This window comes from Equus caballus, chromosome 8 (genome assembly GCF_041296265.1).
Source record: "Equus caballus isolate H_3958 breed thoroughbred chromosome 8, TB-T2T, whole genome shotgun sequence".
In the NCBI taxonomy this organism is placed as follows: domain Eukaryota; kingdom Metazoa; phylum Chordata; class Mammalia; order Perissodactyla; family Equidae; genus Equus; species Equus caballus.
In genome coordinates, this window is record NC_091691.1 from 79,854,530 (window position 1) to 79,876,617 (window position 22,088).

Below are 22,088 nucleotides of genomic sequence, written 5' to 3' on the forward strand. Positions count from 1 at the left end.
ACTGATGAGTGGTGTAGGTCTGCATCCGGGAACTGAACCCAGGTCACCAAAGTGGAGCACACTGAACTAACCATTAGGCTGCAGCACCAGCCCAGGATGCAGATTTTTTTTTTAAAGATTTTAGTTTTTCCTTTTTCTCCCCAAAGCCCCCCAGTACATAGTTGTGTATTCTTCGTTGTGGGTCCTTCTAGTTGTGGCACGTGGGACGCTGCCTCAACGTGGTTTGATGAGCAGTGCCATGTCCGTGCCCAGGATTCAAACCAACGAAATGCTGGGCCGCCTGCAGCAGAGCACGCGAACTTAACCACTCGGCCACGGGGCCAGCCCCCAGATTTTTTTTTTTATTATCATAATTCCAGTTCTTTTCATTCTCCACAGGAAGAACTTTTCCCTCTCATCTCAAAAATCTTACAGTGTCCTAATTCCCTTAGGTTCAAATCTGAGTTAAAAACTACAATTTAATTGCCTCTATCTTAATCTATTGCACTCCTTTTTTGAATGTAAGACAGGATGTTTTTGGTTTTTTAATGGAACTAATTATATTTTAATGACAATAATTTTAAATATCTTGGTGAAAAATTTGGCTTATTTTTTAAGTGGTCATAATTTTTCTTTTTTTTTTTTTTTGAGGAAGATTAGCCCTGACCTAACATCTGCTGCCAATCCCCTTCTTTTTTCTAAGGAAGAGTGGCCCTGAGCTAACATCTGTGCCCATCTTCTGCTATTTTATATATGGTGTGCTTGAAACAACATGGCTTGATGAGCAGTGCATAGGTCTGCACCCAGGATCCAAACTGGCAAACCCCAGGCTGCCAAATGGAGTGCACAAACTTAACCTCTACGCCACCAGGCTGGCTCCTAAGTGGTCATATTTTCAATTTTTATTTATTTTTAACAGCTTCATTGAGATATAATTGATACATACAAAATTGGACATATTTAATGTATACAATTTGGTAAGTTTGGACATGTGCATACACCCATGAAAGGATCACCACAATCAAGGTATGGACATATAAGAAGGGTGTTTTAAACAATATTTCCTGTCAAATGGTATTCAGCTGAGTCTCGTAGGGGGATCTGTGAGCCCTGCAGATTAATAACAACAACCAGCATTTTTGAAGGGCTGACTCCTGACCCTCCACTATGCTGCACTTCTCTGTGGATGGTCTCTTCAATCCTCACAACCGCACCATAAAGTTGGTACTATCATTATCTCCACGTTATGATGAGAAAACTAAGACATAGGGCGCTTAAATAACCTGCTTAAATTAATGTATAGTTGTCTATTACCCCCAAAATGTAGCAGCGTAAAACAGTCATTTATTTTCTCAATAGCTTCTGAGGCTCAGGAATAGAGGCATAACTTGAGTAGGTAGTTCTGACTGACTCAGGGTCTCAAACTGTCTCATGAGGTTTCTCACAGCCTCTTGGACTGCAGCCCTAAGTTCCCTACAAGGACCTCACCACTGGATGCCAGCATGTCCTCAAGACATGACTCCTGGCTTCCATCAGAGTGAGTGATCCAAGAGAGAGAGCGCGCCATCTTTTTTTTAACTAAGTTTAGAAGTGACATACCATCACTTCTGCTGTGTTCTGTTGGTCACCAGGTCAACCCTGGCAAAATGTGTCAGGGAACTCCACAACGATGTGACTGTCATGTGGTGGACATCAATGGGAGGCATCTTAGATACTAGGTATGACACTTATTCACTACCAGGTGGCAGAACTCCATAATGAACCCAGGCAGTTTGACCTCAGTGCCTGAGCTCTTTGCCACTATGCTGAGAATAACTACAGAACACATATTTATGAGTGTTCATCCTTTTCCTAAAGGGGACTTTGGTAGAGTTCCTGGATAGTGATGGATGCCATTCAGTAATAATTGCTTGCCAAAGGATACCTGAAAATGTGAAAGAGATAAGAATATTTATCAAGGGCAATAGACAAATAATCCAGATTTTATGCAGGTCATTGTGGAGAAGAAATGGCAAGGAAAGGCAGTGTGAGAAATCATTTCACTTAAACTCTTTTCCAAATATTATCTTTATTCTTAAATTTTTCCACCTCTCCTTCTCAACAAATCTCTCGGTTCTTTCAAGTATCATGTTGAGAAATATCTACGGAGGGCTTTATTTCTTAAAATTGTATCTTTAAAAAAAAAACTCTCTGCTTTAGGTTTCCTATAGCTCACATTTAGTGCTAACATTTTTAAGAATGTTATAAAAGTTTTCAAATATCAACATGCCCTGTTCAGGGAGCTAAGTAATTTGGTAAGGGAATTTCTACTTGAAAAATCTTTGTGCATCAGTGCGGGATATAAATTCAATTGTCAGAAATCTGTGTTAGAACAGATTTCTTGTCATATTTTGCCACAGAGCAGAGATTTATTGAAAATGCTTGATGATATCGCTCTCTGAGCTGCTTTCCATAAACAGAGCAGTGGAGTGAAAGCTTTGAATTGTAGTGTCCGTATGTGTGTGTGTGTGTGTGTGTGTGTGTGTTTGTGACTCCCAAAACTGACATCTAAGGAGAAAATACCAAAAGGCACTTCAGTGCATGGTGTTGTATCCAACTTACTCAGAATGATTATTTTTGCAACAACTACCTTGTAAGTTGTTGTAGACTTCTGTGCCCTTTTAGAAATGAATCATGGATCAAAACACCTCAAAACCAAAGCGTGGAATACTGACTCTTCTATTTCATGTCAGGGACTAGAAGAATGGGAATTTTCAAAATACAGAAACATATAACAGATTTATTATTTTTTAAAGACCTTCTATTATTTGCAAAGCTTTTGTACTTAGATTAGTAGTCAAAAAGCAAAACGCTTAGAAAGTAAAATTTCTTTCTTCGGTAACAAAAGCCTTGGAACTGGAATATAAATTTAGTCTCTTGGGTTCTCTCAGTTCTGTAATTTATAAATTTTGTGTCTTGCCAAAATATTTTATGTTTCTCCATTCAAATTTATTCAGCTTCGACCACGAGATATTTATGAAATTCTTTTTCTAAATGTATTATAAAATATTGGCTAAGTTCAAATAATAATAGTGATGAGGAAATATGCACAATTTGTGGAGTGGGTGCCTTCTATATCTAAGGGAGACTGTCATTGTCGCATTTATTTATGAGTAAAATTTGTCAACACAGGGAAGGATTTGCAATCTGGTGATCAACATAAATGACAGTACAATGATCCTGTTTGATCCATAAGATGGGTTAAATCATTAAGTTGACTGCCGCAGAGACTGGGATTTTGAGTTTTCTGAATACAGACTATGTTATCATATGACTTTTATTTACAAATATATTCAGGTCTATTATTATTATTATTATTACTATGGTAACTATACACTCCAGGAGGCTAAATAATACATTAAACCACTTAAAAAGTCTCCAGTGGGTTAAAATGACAGATTTCTAAATATTGCTTCTAGAAACACCTTCCTATTAACTCACTTGAAAAAATGTGCAGTACCTCTTGTGCTGTACTGTGAGACACAAAGACTACACAATGACCACCTCTCTCTTTAGGGGATTTGTTATCGTTTTGGCTGGTGTCTGGCTTGAATCTCTGATTCTCTTTAAAAATTTCCTTGTCATTTTTTTCTTTTCTTTTTTCTGCGTCTGTTCATGTGTTTGTATATCCACAATTTACTTTTTATAAAATACCTTTATTGAGGCGTTGTGCTGTATACCACTTACTCAGAAATTTTCATTCAATTCTTCCCAAAAATAATTTGGAAAACCTGTATCACCTCACACCTTTGTAATTTGACATTTAAAGTAGTTTGTTATAAAAATCTGTGAAAGATGTAATTTTTCTGGTATACCGCTCTTCTAAATAACTCCAAAAGCATGAAAATACCATAGCAACTTGATATCCACCGTAATTCACTTACAAAATACATGAAGAAGCTCTTCTTTAACAGAGAAAAAGTTACATCACTCATGTTTCTACTTGAACTAGTATCTACATTTCACTTTCCCCACAGAATAATATACAAATGACATCTATTTATGTGAGTGTCTTTTATTGATCAGCTCTTATTCCTTTGCAGCATTATCTTTTTATAAACTGAAATTGTATGTTTGTATTATAAGCTTATGTAAACGTAAGTCTTTAGCTGCTATTTTTTTCTTCTGAGTTGAGTTAACATTACAATTAGTATTTAACCTACTTAAAAGAATTAGTCCTCATTGTGAAACCAATCAATCAAAACCTTTTTTTCTGAAAAAGCCTGACTTCGTTTTTCAATTCAAATAAGCATGTTCTAAATACACTGAAAAATAAATTCTGGAATGCAATTTTAAAAACTAGTTTACTAGAAGTAGCCCTTTTTATTTAAAGTGTTATATATTTAATATAATTACTCTGCATTTTAAGTTAAAAAATATTTTTTAAATCTACATATTGTTTCTAACTGATTTACAATATAATTTGTATGTGTGATTATGAAGTTGCTTATGTCAGAGGAATGTGACAGAAAAAGAAAGGTTTTCTCTTGGCAAATGTGCATGCCTGTGCTTCTCAAACTCCAGTAATTAGTATTATAGTATAACGAAAAATAATGTATATAACAGAAATAGCTCCCTTAGTTTCATAGACAGGAATATACTGCTGAAATTGATCATCCCAGTGGCTGGTTTAAATTTTATTTTTTGTTAATATGAAGTAGGGAATACTAAACAGCTTGTAAGATGATATAAGATGAAGATTGACTACAATTAGAGTAAATATTTTGTAATATGATATAATTGAATAGATATTGAATAATGGAATTGACAGTGTTCACTAAACCTAGAAAATATGGTGTGAGATATTTATCTGTGTGTTTAAGCCAGCATAACTAAAAAATGTTTGACATTCTCAGAAAATATCCAGTTACATTTAAATTTATGTGTCACTAAGTTGCACTGTTTTGGCTGTTTAAAGGTATTTTCTTTCTATTTATATATAAATCCTTATCATGATTATTGAGAATATACCTTACTTTTCTCTCTCCATACTACATCTCAAAAGCATTACATTCTTTCACAAAATTAACAGAAAATTCCCATTTCCTCAGCCCACTCTACACAATATATTTGATTTCTGAACAACCTAACATTCTTAATGTCGTTCTTACTTAAGGAGAAAGAATATGACAAAAACAAAACAAAACCCAGGAAGCCTTAAGGTGGCTTCAGGGTGGATTGTTTCTTTCTTTGAAACCATAGAAAGTTTAAACCTCAGGGTAAGGCTCTGTATTAAGGTGCTTGAGGAGTGAGCTTCTTTTCTAAAGTGAGAAAGGGACTTTCTCGAAAGAGAAGTAAGTAAAGGAACTTACAAGACACTATGAAGAGCGTGCATGGAGTTGAAGATGTGAAAATTGATCATTTCCTTTTTGCTTGTTAGGTAGATACATAAAGATTTAAAAAATAATCATAATATCTTTGTTTTGCAGCTGTTGTGAGCGCCATCCCTGTGCCAACCCTAGAAAGTGCCCAGTACCCAGGAATCCTTCCATCTCCCACGTGTGGATACCCCCACCCGCAGTTCACCCTCCGGCCTGTGCCATTCCCAACACTGTCAGTGGACCGAGGTTTCGGAGCAGGAAAAAGTCAGTGTAATGATTTTCCTTTCTTTTTACTAAGAAGAAGTGAATAATACCAAGGATGTCTTGTCAAATGTGTAGCATTCTAACATTCTTATCCTTTGGAAAGATCGCTTTACCTGTGACCTGGGTACTAGAATTTTCTTTTCCAATGTCAGTCCTTTGGATCCTACTTATATACTCTGGGAGTGAGTCTCTTAGAGTCTTTCCACAGTACATTGAACTCACAATGTGGGAGTCCTGGAGAAACAGAGTTAACTGGTTCAGTAACAATGATGTGATGGGTGCTTGAAATTAAGATGTTTTGCTAACCAGGAAGTTAGTAATGAAATGACTATCCTCCAATATATTTTAAGTATCTGTGGGTTATATTTAAAGATGTCTCATTGATTCCTGTTGAATCAATACTTGGATGAATGCTTTAGCTTTCTTTAGTTAAATAAGTTAGGCAATACCTTTTTTATCTTTAAGAAATGATTGTTGAAAAAAAAAGATTTCGAGTAATATTTCATTTGTTTTATTTATTTTTCCAGCTTAAATGAGATGTAATTGACATGTGACATTGTGTAAATTCAAGGTGTAAAATGCATTGATTTGATACACTTATATATTGTAAAATGATTACCATCATAGAGTTAGCTAATACCCCCATCATGTCACATAATTACCATTTCTTTTTTGTGGTGATAACATTTAAGATCAACTGTCTTAGCAGCTTTCAAGTATATAGGACAGTATTATTAACTATAATCACTATGCTGTATGTTAGAACCCCAGAACTTATTCATCTTATAAGTGGAAGTTTGTACTCTTTGACCTACATCTCCCCATTTCACCATCCGCTAACCCCTGGTAATCACCATTTTAGTCACTATTTCTATGTGTTTGGCCTTTTAGATTCCACATATAAATAATATCATATGGTATTTTTCTTTCCCAAACTTATTTCACTTAGCGTAATGCCCTCCATGTACATTCATGCTGTTGCAAAAAGCAAGATGTCCTTCTTTCTCATGGCTGAATAATATTCCATTGTGTATATCTCCTACGTCTTTATCCATTCATCCATTGATGGACACTTAGGTTGTTTCCATATCTTGGTACTGTGAATAATGATGTAATGAACATAGGTCTGCAGATGCCTTTTCAAAATCCTGCTTTCATTTCCTTGGATATATACTCAGATCAGATAGTAGTTCTATTTTTAATTTTTTGAGGACCTCCGTACTATTTTCCATAGCAGCTGCACCAATTTACTTTACCACCAACAGTTCAAAAGCATTCCCCTTTCTTCACATCTTTGCCAACGCTTCTCTTGTCTTTTTGATAATAGCCATTCTAACAGATGTGAGGTGATATTCATTGTGTTTTTTTTTAATTTTTATTTTTTTCGGATGTACATCATATTTCAAATTCTGGATACATTACATCATGTTCACCACCCAGACACTAATTATAGTGCATCCCCTCTCATGTGACCCTAATCACCCCTTTTGCCCTCCCCCCTCCCCCATTCCCCAATGGTAACCACCAGTCCAATCTCCAATGCTATGTGTTTATTTTTTTTTTTGTCGTTTTTATCTTCTACTTATGAGTGAGATCATATGGTATTTGACTTTCTCCCTCTGACTTATTTCACTCAGCATAATACCCTCAAGGTCCATCCATGTTGTCACAAATGGCTGGATTTCGTCATTTCTTATGGCTGAGTAGTAGTCCATCGTGTATAAATACCACATCTTCTTTATCCATTCCTCCCTTGATGGCCACCTAGGTTGCTTCCAAGTCTTGGCTATTGTGTATAATGCTGCAATGAACATAGGGGTGCAAGTAGCTTTATGCCTTTGTGTTTTCAAGTTCTTTGGATAAATACCCAGCAGTGGAATAGCTGGATCATATGGTAGATCTATCCTTAATTTTCTGAGGATACTCCAAACTGATTTCCATAGTGGCTGTACCAGTTTGCACTGCCACCAGCAGTGAACAAGGGTTCCCTTCTCTCCACACCCTCTCCAACATTTGTTGCTTCCTGTCTTGTTAATTATAGCCATTCTGACCGGAGTGAGGTGATACCTCATTGTAGTTTTGATTTGCATTTCCCTGATAGCTAATGATGTTGAGCATCTTTTCATATGCCTGTTGGCCAACTGTATTTCTTCTTTGGAGAAATCTCTGTTCAGATCTTTTGCCCATTTTCTAATTGGATTGTTGGTCTTTTTGTTGTTGAGCTGTATGAGTTCTTTGTATATTTTGGATATTAACCTTTATCTGAAATGTGGTTTGCAAATATCTTCTCCCAATTGTTAGGTTGTCTTTTCGTTTTGTTGATGGTTTCCTTTTCTGCACAGCAAAGGAAACCATCATTGTGGTTTTGATTTGCATTTCCCTGATGATTAGTGGTACTGATCACCATTTCACATACCTGTTGGCCATTTGTATATCTTCTTTGGAAAAATGTCCATTCAGTTCTTTTGCTCATTTTTTTAATCCAATTGCTTTTTTGCTATTGAGTTGTGTGAGTTGGTTATGTATTTTGGATATTAACCCCATATCAGATATGTGGTTTGCAAATATTTTCTCCTATTCTGTAGTTTTCATTTTTATTTTGTTGAGGATTTTCTTTGCTGTGCAAAAACTTTTTAATTTGATATTGTCTCACTTGTTTATTTTTACTTTTGTTGCCTTTAATTTTGATGTCAAATCCAAAAACATCATTGCCAAGATGATGTCAAGGAACTTACCGCCTGTATTTTCTTCTAGGAGTTTTACGGTTTCAAGTCTTATGCTCAAGTGTTTAATCTATTCTGAGTTGATACTTGTGTATGATGTAAGATGATCTATTTTATTGCTGTTACTGTTTTATCTATTACAAAACAACCTATCTCACATGAGTCCAGATTCCTTCTTTCACATATGACAATTCAGCTTTCCCAACACCATTTACTAAAGAGAGTATTCTCCCCTCCATTGTATATTCTTGCTTCTTTTGCCTTAAATCAATTGAACATATATGCATGGGTTTATTTCTGGGCTCTCTGTTCTGTTCCACTGATCTATGTGTCTGTTTTTGTTCCTGTACCTTGCTGTTTTGACTACTATAGTTTTGTAATATAGTTTGAAATCAGGAGGTGTGATGCCTGCAGCTTTGTTCTTCTTTCTTAAGATTGCCTTGATTGTTTAGGGTCTTTTGTGGTTTCATACAAACTTTGGGATTGTTTGGTGTTTTTCTGTGAAAAATGTCATTGGAAATTTTATGGGGATTGGACTGAATTTATAGATGGCTTTGAGTAGTATGGACATTTTAACAATATTCATTCTTTTAAACCATGAGCATGTAATATATTTCATTTTATTTGTGTCTCCTTCAATTTCTTTCATCAATTATTGTTTTCAGTGTACAGATCTGTCAGCTCCTTGGTTAAATTTATTCCTAACTATTTTATTCTTTTTGATGCCATTGTAAATGAGATCATTTTCTTAATTTCTCTTTCTGATCATTCATTGTTAGTGTTTAGAAACACAACTGATTTTTGTATCTTGATTTTATATCCTGAGAATAGTACTTCATTTGTTTTAAGGAAGGTAGAAATGGAGAGAGACTCTCAAGCTATTATATGTACTCTGGTGATTTTTCCTATGCCATTTGACTATTATTTTTCTTTAAGCACAGGATTTTAAAATCGATTTTATGGCATTCTTCTCTTAGTTAAGGACAGGTGACTCAGCAGCTATGTGAGATAGGTTGTTTTGTAATAGATAAAATGGTAACAGCAGTAAAATATATTTGCAGGATAGCTATATTTTTTCCAACCCAACAGGGACAGCTCTAGGAAATCATAAATCGTCTAGATGTAGCAAGGTTAGAATTAAAAGGCATCAAAAATCTGCCAAGAGAGAATTAGATTTATTTTCCCTTTTCTCACTGCACACCATGTCTACAGAATAGAGTTGTGTGCAAAAACGCAAGGAAAAACAGTCCCCCAAACCATATTGAAGGAAATTAAATGAGAACGATGTGAGAAATCCCTCAACCCCAAATTTCCAAATCCCAAGACAATTAAGAAAGTGGTTCTAGTCAAAGAATTCAGAACCTAAAGTCCTTTCAAAATGATCTCTCCCCAGCAGAAAAGAGAGGTTTATAATTTTAGTTTGGTTTTCTCCTTATTGGATCATTCTTTACTCCTTTCTTTTGATTTCATCTATATTCTCTAACTTTAAAAGAAAGTGTAAGAAGAATGTGTACAATGACCTGCATCTGTTCACTACGGCAAGCCTGAGACAAGCCAAAGTTCACTACTTTTTTAAAATTAGTAATTAGCTATTTTATTTTCTTCATGCTGTGTTCCTGTCGTTTCTTTTCCTTTTTTAAAGGCATAGTCTCCTTCTGAAAATCCAGCATCCTATATACTCCTTCCTTTTTCTCTTGATTTGGTCCAGCAGGCAGAACTGTCTCACTGAATCGTGGGGAAAATGATTCCAAAAGTTAAATTTCAGTGAAAAAGAAAACAATAAATAAGCTGGCATAAAATTTGTTTTTATCTGTGGTTAGGAACCACAGATTTGTTTATATCTGTAGTTAAAGCCTCGTGTACCACTCTGGTGCAGGATGTTGTAACTGAGGCCGGCTGTGCCTATGTGGAGTCAGGGAAATGAGAAATCTCTGTACATTCCCCTCAATTTTGCTGTGATCGTTAACCGAAAATTGCTCTAAAAAGTAAGGTCTATTAGAAATAAATAAGCACATAAAGAAAGAAAAGGATACAGAAAAATCTAGTCTCTTAGTAAATTTTTTATTTTATTTATTTAAAAGTAAGGATCATTAAATAAAGGTCATAATATAACTATTATATCATATATAATATAAATATAAAAGATGTAATATAACCATTACATAAAGTTTTGTGAATAAAGGATTCTTAACAGTGTGATTAGCTTAATAATTTTTGAACATCATGTAAAACCAAAAGGCACGGACATTCTACTCCTGGCCAAGATTTCATAGATTTTTAAAATATACATTCAGTTACTCATAAAGTATTTTTCAGCAATGCTATGTGCAATGCAAAAGGAATAGGAACTAATATGCGTTTCTAAGTGATTGCTTCAAAAAGGAAAATAAATAAGTACCCTCTTTTCTAGGAAACTAAATATTCTCTAAATCACTGTCAGAACCAGTTAACTTCCAGCCATTCAGCATCGGTTTCTAAATGCCTTGGAGAACTCTAAATATCCCTGTTCTCTCTCAAGCAGAAAACATTTCATGACTCTGGCTGGAAATGTCTTATTAGTCACCTTGAGAAACAGCAAAAGGCACATAGGAAAAGAAAAATTTGACTGCGCCAAATGTGGAGACGCTCCTTCCTCCAAAGTTACCTGAAAGACCTTTAAGTTTTCAAGAACTGAGTGACTAAAATCCTGTCGCTCCCCACCCCCAAGATCTATTGCTTTCTGAAGTCACAAATAAAGCTGAATTTCTCTCCTACCGCAACGAAAGGAAAGCTATAGGATACTGTCCATTGGCGTTACACACGTTCAGTGATCCATAGATAAAGATTTATATAGTTGTGATGGACAAATATTTCCTCTTCCTGCTAATGAACGGCAGTTCTGCTTTTAGTCTAAAGAGGCAAATGAGCTGAACCTGGGGAACAACCAGCAGCGCTGTATTTTGAAAACCTCAACCAATAGATAGTCTTGAGGCTTCATTTCTACAAATCACTAGAAAATTGGTGCCCCTATTTCTTCATCTTTGAAACAGATAGGTACCAAAGAAAATTCGATGATTTCCACTATTCCTTTTAGTTCTGTCTTTGTTAGTAGGAAGACTGGTCGACTTTGTCCATGTTATTTTTCTGCTCCAGCTCTCCCCCAAATTGGAAGTCAACCAACAAATGAGACTTGACCTAGATAAAACCAGGAGCACAATGGAGTTCATGGATTTTCTCTAGGGTCTTTTCAAATATCCAAGCTGTAAGGAACTGAGGTTACACAGGAATATTGCATGGCACTGTTCTTCTGAGATTAATGAGTGAATTGAATTCTGAGAACTGTTCGTGTGTTGAAGTCTTTGCTTAGAGTCATTGGTGTGCTATATTTCTTTCAAATATTGCGATTTTAGATAGAAGAAAAATCCTCATTTCCATTTTTGTAATATTTTTGCTGGTTATTCAGTAGCAATTATTTATGTGTTGACATTAATTATTATAAAGTGCCTTGAGATTTGACTCTGCTGTGTAATTGTATGCTATTTGTACAATGAATTCCCACTATTTCATCATTGGAAAACGAGTGTCTTGCCAGCACATATTTGATTCTCACTTTACTCTGAATTGCAGGGAGGCCGCACATCGTGGGTGGAAGGAGGTTTTCTTTGCTTTCAGAGCTCTTAGCACAGCTAAATGTCATGTCACTGAGCCAGTTTGTTTCACTTAGGTGTCCTGAAGCTGGTGCCTGAACTGGCCAAACGGACTCATCTGAAATGAGAGCTTTTCTCCAGGGGAGCAGTTGCTACTGTGTTTGTTTAAGAGTTTTCACTGCCTTAAATGTCAGCCAGTTCTGAAAAGCCTTACTTTTCCTCCACGAAAATTATAAGAATTATGAATTGTCTGTGGAAAACCTGTACCTTGTCCACTGTATTAGGTATTAGGCAAAATTGTCATTTTGAACAAAATAAAAATAGGTCTTTATGGATTAGTGATGCATTCAGTCTCGAGAATAGCCCTCGCATTCCCACCTAGCACATTAGATTAGGCACTTTCTTTTTCATTATATGGTATATTAAGGATTGATTTCCCTAAAGAGCTGGTTCATCTGTGTCAAGCTACCATTACTTCCCTCAAAGTCAAGATCCAGACCGTGGTGTTCCCAGTGGGAATCATGACGACCAGCTGGAAACCCGGGGATGGAGGACTGGGCATGAAGAGAATTTTTGTTTGTAGAGATGCTGATTAGCAATGCCATTAAAGAGAATAGGAATGAGAGTGGCCCCCAAAATGAGTGACGTCATCAGAATTCATGTGAAGCCTGAGGTTTTTAAAAAACTAAATTTCAGAAGACTAAAAATGTGCACGTAAATTTTATTAAATCTATGATCACAATAATATTTCAACATGGATCTTTTTCATTTCAAAAATGTAGAAGAAATAGAAAAGGAAAATACGAAGGAAGGAATAAAGAAATAAAGACATCACAAAACATATTCTTTCTTTACTGGCTAAAGCAGTTTTGAAACTGTGATATGAATTTATTGCAATCCATTTCAACAGAGACAATTACTTAAGGCAGATTTCTGAGGAAAACTGTGAAATTTCTTCCCCTCAGGAGGTATTTTTAATATGATAATATGGACTCTTTAATAAAAACCATCCCATTGGCAATGAAGAGGGACCTAGATATAAGTTCCTACAGCTTCTTCTCCCTCTTCCAGAGCTGAGATAGAGAGTACTTTTATTTGGACCATTGGCTTTTGGTCATTTTTCCCTTTAGACCAAATATGAGGCCAGAGTAAAATCTGCATAATTTTCCTCATCTCTAAAACTCCTCTCTCAACCATCTAATTACACAGTCTTAATTAAACATAAGCACACAAATGCTCCTCTCCCCTTTACATTCTTACAAGCAGTTTAGCTCCTTATAAACACCTACCTGAAGCCCCCATGCCTTTTGCCCTTATCTGAGAACAATATCATCAAGGATTTGCCTTAACGATTTCCTTGCAGCCCACATTATAACCTTGAGATTTTGTAGGTGTGAGCCCCTCGCCTTCATCTTCCTGGCCTAGAGATAAGGCACTTCTGGTCAGTTTGTTGTCTTGATTAATTTTCCTTGTTTGAAGAAATCTTTTAAGTCTTTGCGTGTTTTTTAGCTCTCGTTGCTATGTGGCTATATTCTGTCCTCAGCCAACCCTACGTCTCTCCTCCTCCGTCTTTGAATGTGGCAAGCCTGAATGCTGCTCAGTGACCCAGAGGACCTCTAACCCTTTCTGAATATAGAAAAAATGAGTTTTAATATCAAATACCCTCTGAAGGCACATTTCACTTTTGCATATCTTTAATATTATGTCTTGATCTTTGATATCTTTCATCTCTACTCCCTTCAGCATTATCAGATTTTCTTTCTATCTCCTCTGCCCTTTGCTGACCTCACTGAGCCTCCCAGAGAGTGGTCTCAAAGTTAGCTCACAAACTAATTATCTTGAAATATTTCCTGGTTAAAAATTCTCTTTCGAAAGTGAGATTTTATCATCTATAACTGCATTTTTTTCCAACTTACCCAATAGAAGTCTCTTAAGAAATGAATCATGAGCATACTCTTATTTCATCACCACTTATACCTACGATGCAGTGCTTTTCATTTGCAGTTAACTTGGACCTGTTGACTTTGAATGTGAATGAATAAAGTCAAGTCACAGTGTCCTTTGCACTGAGGACTGAGAATCTGCCTCACCAATAATTTAGTCTGACTCAACTGTGTTCTCTGGAGAAAAGGTGTGTTTCCATATAAAAAACTGTCTAATACCCAAAGGCTGTCACAAATGGCTATGCAAAACCTCTTCAACTATAGTAATCTGACTGAAAATTACAAGGTTTGCTACCAAAGAGGAAAAATTGCAATTCTGCATTCAGGCATCTTGTTCCAGCAGAATCATCTCACATATAACTTTTTAGTTAGATGTGCTTCTGTTTTGTTAGGGAAGATAATGATAGTGGTTATTATTTGTATCATTTTATTAGCAATGCCTTGAGCATCCGGTAACTCTGATTTGTTTGACAGTTGACATGGCATGTTTAAATCACAGAAAAATTGGCATATTGGCTGGTAGATAATAATGCAGCTGTAGCCGGGTTTGGTACATTGAATTTCACTGACATTGCTACTTATGAAAGGAAAAATAACTCTTTTTTCTCGCTTCATCACTTATGATTACAGGGCCCAGACAGTTTAGGCAATATAGTCAGTGCTGTATATATTTTACTGCACTCTCTGAAAGATATATCCCTGTCCTGGTGGATCTATTTCTTCTGTTTAAAGGAGCAGTGCTATCGTATCCCATAAACATAAGAGGATAGAGGAATAAAGATGTTCATAACTTGAAGAAGGGATTGGCCAGATCTTGGCATATTTCTCTTAACTTGTCCAGAGGCCCCTCAAGTGACTCAGGGAAAGCAAGTTTTGTCCTGGAATAATCAATGGCTTTTCTTGTCTCCATTGCAGCGGTGAGTGAAGGACCAACCACCCAACAGCCGTCCATGTTGCCCCCAACTCAGCCTGAGCATCCCAGCAGTGAGGAGGCACCAAGCAGAACCATCCCCACGGCCTGTGTTCGACCAACCCATCCACTCCGCAGCTTTGCCAACCCTTTGCTACCTCCGCCAATGAGTGCAATAGAGCCGAAAGTCCCTTATACACCGCTTTTGTCTCAGTCAGGTAAAGTGTGCACTTGTCCACATTTAAAATTGTTGTTAGGATTGGTGACTCTACTTAAGTGCATGAGGATTCCTGAGAGGCCTGGATGCAATATATCTTTTCAACACTGATTACGTGCTCAGTATGCTCAAATCTGTTATGGATACTTGTAGTACAACTCTCAAGTATCTGCCTTACAAGCAACTGGCTGGTTGTAGGGGCCTTTCATTCCTTTGGAAAGTTGTTTGTTAATCCTGATTACCAGTCCAGTCCTATTAATATATACTGTAGGTATGCCCACTGGAGAATGCTGGAAAATTTCCTGGTTCTTCAGTCTGCCACATAGATCCCAGGATTTAACACTAGACTCCAAGACTAGAGTTAAAGGTTCAAAAGCCTGCAAAACCACTTTTTAGAGAAATGCATTTAATCTTATACTTCTGCTTTGAGGCTTTCAATAGTCATCTTCCAGTGATTCTTATTTCAGAATTCCAGGGCCAAAAAAGAGTGGCAGAACCATTGTGGAGTCCAGCTAACTAATTTTAGAAATAAAAATTCCAAAACTTATATAGATAGGAAGTAACATCTCTTTGATGCCTTTCTAAGAAAATCAGATGGGAGAGATGAGAACGAAAGTCTCCAGTTCACAATGCAGTGTTCATGTTATGACCTCAGCTGGTATCCAGTGGGGCTGAACTAGAGCTCCTTTTTGGTTCTGTTGAGGATTAAAGGGAAGAAGGGGAGGCAGCGAGGGAGAAGGAAAGAAGAAGAAGAAGAAGAAGGAGGAGGAGGAGGAGGAAGATGAGGATGAGGACGAGGAAGAGGAGGAAGAGATAAATGAGATGAAAGATAGATCAATAGATAAGTAGATACATAGAGATAGAGAACTGTGTAGTGCTTAAAATTATGTGGAATATTAGAATAATTCTTAACAACCTCAGTATATCAGGCATAAGACAGTAAAGTTCAGTGGTTCCAAGTAACCAGAGGTGGCCCCCTCAATAGACAGAGGCAGCTGAAACGGCCAATCTGCCATCGTGTAAATACATTTGAGTAAGTTTCTGTTGCTCAGATCCATACCCACAGCAATTTTAGTCACTGATTAGTACATAAGCCTCATGATGACTAAAAAATTGGAAAAATAAGATTGCAATTATGAATATTACCTTCATAATAATATTAGGAATATATCTTGTTCCTAGCACCATATTAATTGATTTGTGTGCTTCACCTCTTGATATGCTTGCCATTCATGTGGTGTGTAATATGCATGCTCAGATGCCACGCCCGGGGAGCTGGCCTGAAGCACAAGAGGGACGGCAATTCCATCACTTGGGATGCACATTATACTTCAGGCCTGGCCAGGAAGGGATCCTCCCTGACACATAGGCTCAGCGCAGGTCATGACTTTATTTCACAGGAGGTAGCCCTTCTAACCTAAAAGAAGCCCACCCTAGGATTTAAGCAGGTCTGTATGGCACAAGCCCCTCTCCTACCCCTCACATATAAACACTCCACACACATTATGAGAACGGGCTGCTACTTTATATTGCCCCGAAACTGTGAGGTCCTTGCTAATTGAGACAGGGACAGTTTGAAGCGAGAGAATTCATTTAACCAATTCCTATGTCAAGAGCGTGCTGCTGGTGATTGCTGGCTGCACTGTTGCCCACTGCGATACCGACCAAGGGAAAAAACCTTGGAGGAGACTACTATTCTGGATAGATGGCAAGTTAATTGCAACTGCTAACAATAAGTAAGCCTTACCCAACATGCTATATGATGGCGTGCTTCTGAAGACTTGTAGCATCACATTTGATCCTCAAAACAGCTTTGTGAGGGAGTCACTTTCTTAACCCCGTTTCATGGATAAGGAAATTGTGACACAGAGAGTTTAAGTAGCACATTGAAGTCTACGCAGCTAGCGAGTGATGCATCTTTTCCTACTCTTTTCGGTTGCAGAAAGTGTGAGTTTGAGATTTTATGAACTCATTAGTACCTCTTAGTTTATGCCTAACTTATTTACTGACTAAAACAACAATAAATTTTTTTTAAAAACCTATTAAATTAAATCATTCCAAAGCTGATAATAAGAAAACAATGGGAAACATGAAAGAATTCTGAGTTGAGGAATAGCATTTCCTCACAAGCCTTCTTCACTCACGTTTTAATGAGGAAAGGTAAGAGATTGAACTATTCTATACTGAAGAACACCAATTTTATAACATCAAAAAAAAAAAAACCCTAAAGTGCCATGGTACTTTGTACTGTTAACTATCCTGTCTGCTTGGAAGTAAAGATTATTTTTTGGAGTAACTATGTCATACACAGTAAAAAAGTTGAAAATGATTTTCTGAAGATATTTTCAATGAAGATTTTATTGTGGTAGTAATGTTCGGTTTGGAACACAAGGTTTAGAAATAAACCCATTCTCTGGCGATCCATGATAACAAAATGACCCCAAAGAACCCTAATTTTAGAAAGAATGTCAGGCAATAGACAGAATAAAGGACTGGTATTGTCATTTGCTAGTTACTGTTTTCTTCTAGTTACAATAATGCAAAAGCTGCCTCAAATTCTGACACAATGTAGCATAAATGAGTGTATTATGTCTTTAAAAGATGGGAAATAGAATCCGTTCTTCTGTCTCTGCACCTATTCTCTCAAAAAAATAAGTATATCCGAAGAACCATTCTCTGATCTAATGTCATGTGGGCAAGATCTCATTTTCTTTTATTCCATTGTACATTTATGAGGCTTCTTTTGTTTTACTATTGGTCTTATTTTTATTCGAACAATTTCTTACAAGCCATCTCTTCTTTCATATTTTCCATATGTCTGGCTTAAGTTTTGGGGTGGATTTTATATTTTTCATAGTTCCCCCTTAAATGCCACCCTCCCCCACTCACCTCGAGGCACTCCTCGCCATCGCTTTGGCATTATTAAATGCCTTTCCCTTTCATGTTTCTCCTTCATTGTCTCCCTGTGATTCCTGTTCATTTCATAATGTCTTACCTCATGATTTTCAAATAAGTGCTCCCTGCATTGCTCCTGACACGTGGTAAATAGTCTGCTTTTAAGAAAGGGCTGATGTTTACTTATTCTAATAGAAAAAGAAAATTAGCAGACTGACAAATGTATTAGCTGTGACAGTAACAACATGCTTCTTAGCCTAAAAGATGAAATACTTAGAGCTTTCAACAGATTTTAATTCTAAGAAAATCATTACTTTAGTCTCACTGATTGATGAAGTAAGGTCATTCTCTTGTCGGCTTAAAAAAAAATACCTCAAATCATTTCATTCTGGATTTCGCAATAAAGGACTACCTAATTTCCTAATGAATTTATCTTTACTTACTGCAAGTAATTACTTTAGAATATGGTAATGTAAGGCATTGCTATAATTTGTAAAGATCGTGCCAAATGAGAAGCTCCTGCTTTGAAACTTTTGAAAGAGGGATCAATGAAGAAGCTCTTTGCCAATTCAAATTCCTGTGTGTGGTTCTTCACAGGCAGCATAGCCAAGCTGTGCCTCAGTTTACCTTTCAATAAGACACACAGAGCCGTGTTTGCAGCAGTTTTATATGAAGTATAGGGCGACACGTATTATGGAATATGATCTCCATGGAGTCGTAGAGAATTTTGCAGTATTTCTATAGTAAATAGTAATTAGAAAGTCATCCTGTTGTCATAACGACGGAAATTCTGCCTACCTGAAAAGACAGATTTCATTCATTCATTGTTTTTCCTTCCACCTACTGAGTTAAAAATTTAGTTTGTGAGACTCGAGGGTATTTTATGATGTTTCTTACAGTTTCATCGTCGCCTCGTGATAAAGCAGGTGTTTCTTAATGCTTCCTCTATAGCTGTGAGTACCTGTGAGGTCTTTATGCATTTTAAGGAGGCTGCAATCAGTGCGATTTGCAAATCACAGAGGTGGACATATAAGTGATTTGACTTAGTGCCCTTTCAGGTTAAATAGAAAATGTTTGATGGAGTGTTGGGCTTATGGCATTATAGATCTGACATAAATTCTACAAAGGGCCAAGATAGGGTGGTTTTTTTTCTTCACTAGTGAAAATTCCTTTTAGCCATGAAATGATCAGCTGCACTTTAAATGAACCTGGGTTAGGAGACCATTTGTCTTCTGGAGCTATAATTCTAAAGGGAAGGAAAATGTGCCCTCTTAAATAGTCAGTTTCCTATCGTAGCACTGTTTGACAATGTTAGCCCCCTGGAGTTCTTGCATCTTTGTAAAGTTGCGTAAGTGCTATATTGTCCTCCATTTATCTGTTGCATTTCTCCAGATTTTTATTTATAAAAGCAAAAACCTAGAACATTCTGATCTTTTCAATCTTCTAGGGATCAATACGTCAGTGGACATGACAAGACCAAAACTCTCTTCATTGTACTGCGAAATTGAGTTTGATTTTCCCTCTGCAAATTGTGGCATGTGCTTCAATTTGTCTGAGAATTGAGGACAAGGCGTGGGTGGAGGTGGCTGACAGTGGACAGAAAAGGCATTTGATTTATATTTTATGGCTGGTTGGGAAATCATGTGTTCCTGCTATAACCTGGTCTTTTTAGCAGGCCTCATTTCAGTAAATACGCTATCACACAAAACTGCCAATAAATTACCGTAATACATTAATACAATTGCTTTCTCTGAGCCACTTGTAGGCCGGTAAGGGGGTGTTCATCACGGATAGCACGAGTATTCCATTCTGCTGAGATCAGTCACAGGCAGAGGTCATGGCAGATCAGACTTCCTTTAGCAGGTAAAACAAGAGGGTCACTTTTCAGGCCAGTCAGATCAAATTAATCACTGGCACAGCTAAGGAGGAAAGATGTGTTGATTTGATGTTATTGTAGCCAATACCACCAATCAATGCTAGAGTGTAAAATTACACTACATCCTAGTAAATTTTATCTCATGTGTATGCTCATCTATGTTTTTATCTTGATAGCTCCTTGAAATTTTCCTGTCCTTATTCCTAACAGATGTATATTTTTTGAATAGGTGAAATTTGATTTGATTTGGTCTAGTTATCCTAAATTATCCTTTGGTAAATTGTAATTAAGACAAATTTACCTTATATGTCACCAATATTTGTGACACTGGAAAATACTTTGTATTTTAATAAATTACTATTTCCTCTAGCACGGTGTTCTAGTATATACATACAGGAAAGGTCTCTGCTAATTGCCTCAAAGAGAGGGAACCGATTTCTAGAGGAGATTTTATGAGTAAGCTGTGTGACTGCTGCCTCATTTATAGATGACAAAGGTGAGGTCTAAAAAGGTCAAGCAGTTTGCCCAAGGTCAACAATTGAGCTAATGGCCAAGTTTAAAGAATTCAGAGAAGTATAACACTGAAGAGAAACAAAGGATTTTATTTAGTATTTTTGTGACACAAATAGTTATTCTTGGATTGACTTTTTTTCCCCTTACAAGAGGGCTTCTAGGGTGATCCTAATTACTAAGTATCTCTCAGAAAGAATTTGTTTTGTAGCAGGTAGGTTGAGTCGTTTAGCCTAGTATTTGAATAAATATTTTATTCCTTTATGTTGGCTAGACAGAGGAAGGAAGTTACAGCAAGAGTAGTGACTAACCAGGAACTCTGGAATAGCTCCTATCTGTCTTAACCTCACCTAGCCAGTCTGTCATACCCCTCAACAGGAAGGCAAGGAGCCAGGGAACTGACATCTGTTGCTTTCAGCAGCACGCACCACAGATGGCCAGGGCTTTGGAGTCTAATAATAAAAATAAAGATAGCAGAAGGAAGTGTAAAATGAAGATAAAAGTTAAGGAATGTGAGAAGATTACTCAGATTGTGCATTAGAGAATGTGAGGATCAATGGGAGTAAAAAATGAATGGCTGGTATTTTTTAGAATTGCAAAAGGTTATTGGGAGGAGGGAGTGAATGATCACAGCTGCATCAAAATTTGAGTCAAAAAGTTTGATCAAAAGGACACAGTTAAAAAAATAAGATAAAATATTGCACCAGGAATCGTTAGGTGGCATTTAAAATTGAGGTTAATTATCAACTTAATGCAGTTAAATTCTAGGGTTAAAGTATTGAGCTGCCATCTAGATAATCATAATAGAAAATGAAAAAAAATCTATTTTCAGAACTTTGTTACCTAGTAGACTACCTAATTTGAAACATATAATTTACCCTTGGATTATACTGAGGAGTGGATGACCTCACAAGTGGCAAAGAATGATGGGGGAAAGGATAAGGAATAGGTTGTTTTCAAAGCAGCAAATATTCTTTCGAATTTCCTAAGAACCCTGATCAGTCACATGGTTAACTACTGCTGTTTAGATTTTGTTATTTATGAGATATCTTGAGGATCAAAGTGTCTTTTTTTAAATCAGCTTGAGTAAAATTAATAAGGCTAATGCTTTATATTTTGTCACCATTTATAGTTTATTTCCAAGTGAATTTATGCCTCCTGAAAAGTAAATATAATCACCCTTATTGATGCAGAGGTAGATTTTCAGAGAGGTTGAATAACTTGCAAACTGTTCCAGGATCGTGTATCGTTATTCTTGGGACCTTTATACAAACCATTACACATAACAGGCATTCAATAAATATTTGTTGAGTTGGTCAGAATAGAATAATAAAGGTAAGAGCCTGATGCTGAATTCAGGCCTTCAATTTCAAGTCTAATGATTATAGGTGAAGCAAAACATCTTGAGAGTTGACAAAAGCATTAGGTATTGATGATAAATGAAGACAAGATGAAATGATTTCCAAATTCACAACCATTTGATCATAAAATGCTAAGTGTTCTGACCCATAAATAACATCTTATGCTAAAGCTGAATTAAATTACATAGAGTGGGGAAAAAAATACAAAACCACCACTCCTGGAAATTCTATTCAATAATTTAACTTCATCAAAATAAATAAGCATGCAGTGACATCCATGGCACATTGGCGAAGAACATCCACTCTGTTCATAAGAAGAGGGAGTGCGGCTCAGCGCAGAGTCCTGAGGACCGGTTTCTCCATCATGCCAATTATGGAAATGATTTTGCTCCCCTGAATCCTCCTTATGCTCATCTGTGAAATT

At 36.6% G+C, this 22,088-nt stretch overlaps 1 protein-coding gene across 1 annotated transcript in view; it reads left to right on the forward strand.

Annotated features, from left to right (window-relative positions):
* DCC (DCC netrin 1 receptor) overlaps positions 1 to 22,088 on the forward strand; it is a 1,092,740-nt gene that overhangs the window by 1,045,231 nt on the left and 25,421 nt on the right. Inside the window, exons 26-27 of the mRNA XM_023647823.2 lie at positions 5,448 to 5,603; positions 14,811 to 15,023. Coding sequence (XP_023503591.1) covers positions 5,448 to 5,603; positions 14,811 to 15,023 — 369 coding nt within the window. The remainder of the gene's footprint in view (positions 1 to 5,447; positions 5,604 to 14,810; positions 15,024 to 22,088) is intronic.